Consider the following 1,569-nt stretch of genomic DNA (forward strand, 5'->3'; position numbering starts at 1 on the left):
ATAAAATAAAATAAAAATCAAAGTCTGGCATTCATAAGGATACATTTGTCAGGTCAAGGCAGATCAAAGGATATGGAAGTGTTTGCCTCAACCTTCAAACAGCCTGGAACAGCAGCTCAGAGGTACGGGCTACCTTGTTTGGGTCTATGGCTCATGAACTACAGGAGCCTCCAGACATGTAAACAGCGACTATGGCATCACTACTGCAACCGGAAAGAGACTGTACCAGAGGAGACGAGCTCAGGCACTGCTCTGGCCCAGGATACTGTCACTGGCAGGCAGAACTCAGGCAGCAGAGGGGCCGGGTATGACCCACTGGATTTTCAGTCTTGTCTTCCAACAGCATGACAAGCAGGGGACAAGCCACCTCCTCCAACAGCCTGGCCTGCCTGGAGGTGCCAGCAGGAGTGTTGAAGATACATGATCTTTTTAGGAGAGCAGCCACAATTCAGCCCAAGTGAGGCCAAGGGCGCAGCAGCTCCCCCCACAAAGGCAGTGGCCGCTTCCTCCAGCACATCAGGGACCCGACGCTGGGGCACGGTCTCTGCAGTTGCCTTAGAGACAGGAAAGGAGCAGCTTGAGAGCAGCACGGCTGGAAAGCCCAGCAGCAAAGCAGTGCAGGGGTGCTCCCAGGTGGGTCCAGGGAAATGCATTCCTTGCTTCCTCCTGCAAAGATACCACCAGCAGTTCCAGACCTCAGGTTACAACACCTGGAGCAATGGGTGTGGTGGGTTTGGGGCAAAAGTCTCATAAAAGCCCCAGGGAAGCTTGAGGCCAGGGAGGGGGGAGTTGAGCACTAGATGAAGGTGGAGTCCAGCTGGCTTGTCTCATGGTTATTGCGGGCACGAGCCTCAAAAAGCTGCTTGATCAGGGCAGATTTCTCTTGCTCCAACTGCGTGATGCGCTCGCTCTTGTCAGTCACCTCCTGCATGGGACAGAGGAAAATACTGCTCGGAAATGGAAAACACCATCATGTTCTGCGCTGTGGGTGCTGTGATGTGAACCCCAGCAGTGAGCATGGCCCCAGCTTCCCCAGCGGCCCTGCTTGCAGACACCAGCTGCAGCATCTGCACTCTGTGACTCCATTTATCGATCCCTGCCCATGGACTGTCACCCAGCAAACAGCTGGATACAGCTGAATGACAGAGGGTCTCCACGTGCCCTTCTCTGAGATGACCAAAGTTGGCCAAGCTGAAGGAACACTTTCCACTGCCTTGTATTCCTTCCCTCACCCTGCCTCATCCCCCCCCTCCTCTCCCAGCCCCCCTCCACAGGATCTCCTTCCCTTTCCCACCGCTCACCTTGGTGAGAAGCCGGTTTTGCTCCTTCAGCATGTTGATGGCTTGCTGGGAGCCTGCTGAGACCGGGGACGCCACAGGGACCAGCCTGCTCAGAGCTGAGGAGGGGTTTCCTGGCTGCAGAAAAGATGAAGGGAAGGGATGAGACATTGAATCTCCTTCCCAGAGGCCCGCCCCAGCCCTTCTCCAAAGCCAGAACCTGTTTCTGTGGCACACGGGGAACTGAGAGAAGCCCAGCACAGGATTAAGATCCCAGCACAGGGTCTCAGGC

The 1,569-nt window shown here is 55.5% G+C and overlaps 1 protein-coding gene across 1 annotated transcript in view; it reads right to left on the reverse strand.

Moving 5' to 3' along the window:
- Positions 1–796: 796 nt before the first annotated feature.
- Positions 797–1,569, reverse strand: part of LOC104401586 (suppressor APC domain-containing protein 2-like) — a gene marked incomplete at its 5' end in the record, with an annotated part of 5,501 nt that continues 4,728 nt past the window's right edge. The window contains one exon of the mRNA XM_010009207.1: positions 797–925. Coding sequence (XP_010007509.1) covers positions 797–925 — 129 coding nt within the window. The remainder of the gene's footprint in view (positions 926–1,569) is intronic.

Source organism: Nestor notabilis, unplaced genomic scaffold (genome assembly GCF_000696875.1).
Source record: "Nestor notabilis isolate BGI_N333 unplaced genomic scaffold, ASM69687v1 scaffold21062, whole genome shotgun sequence".
NCBI classification, from domain to species: domain Eukaryota; kingdom Metazoa; phylum Chordata; class Aves; order Psittaciformes; family Psittacidae; genus Nestor; species Nestor notabilis.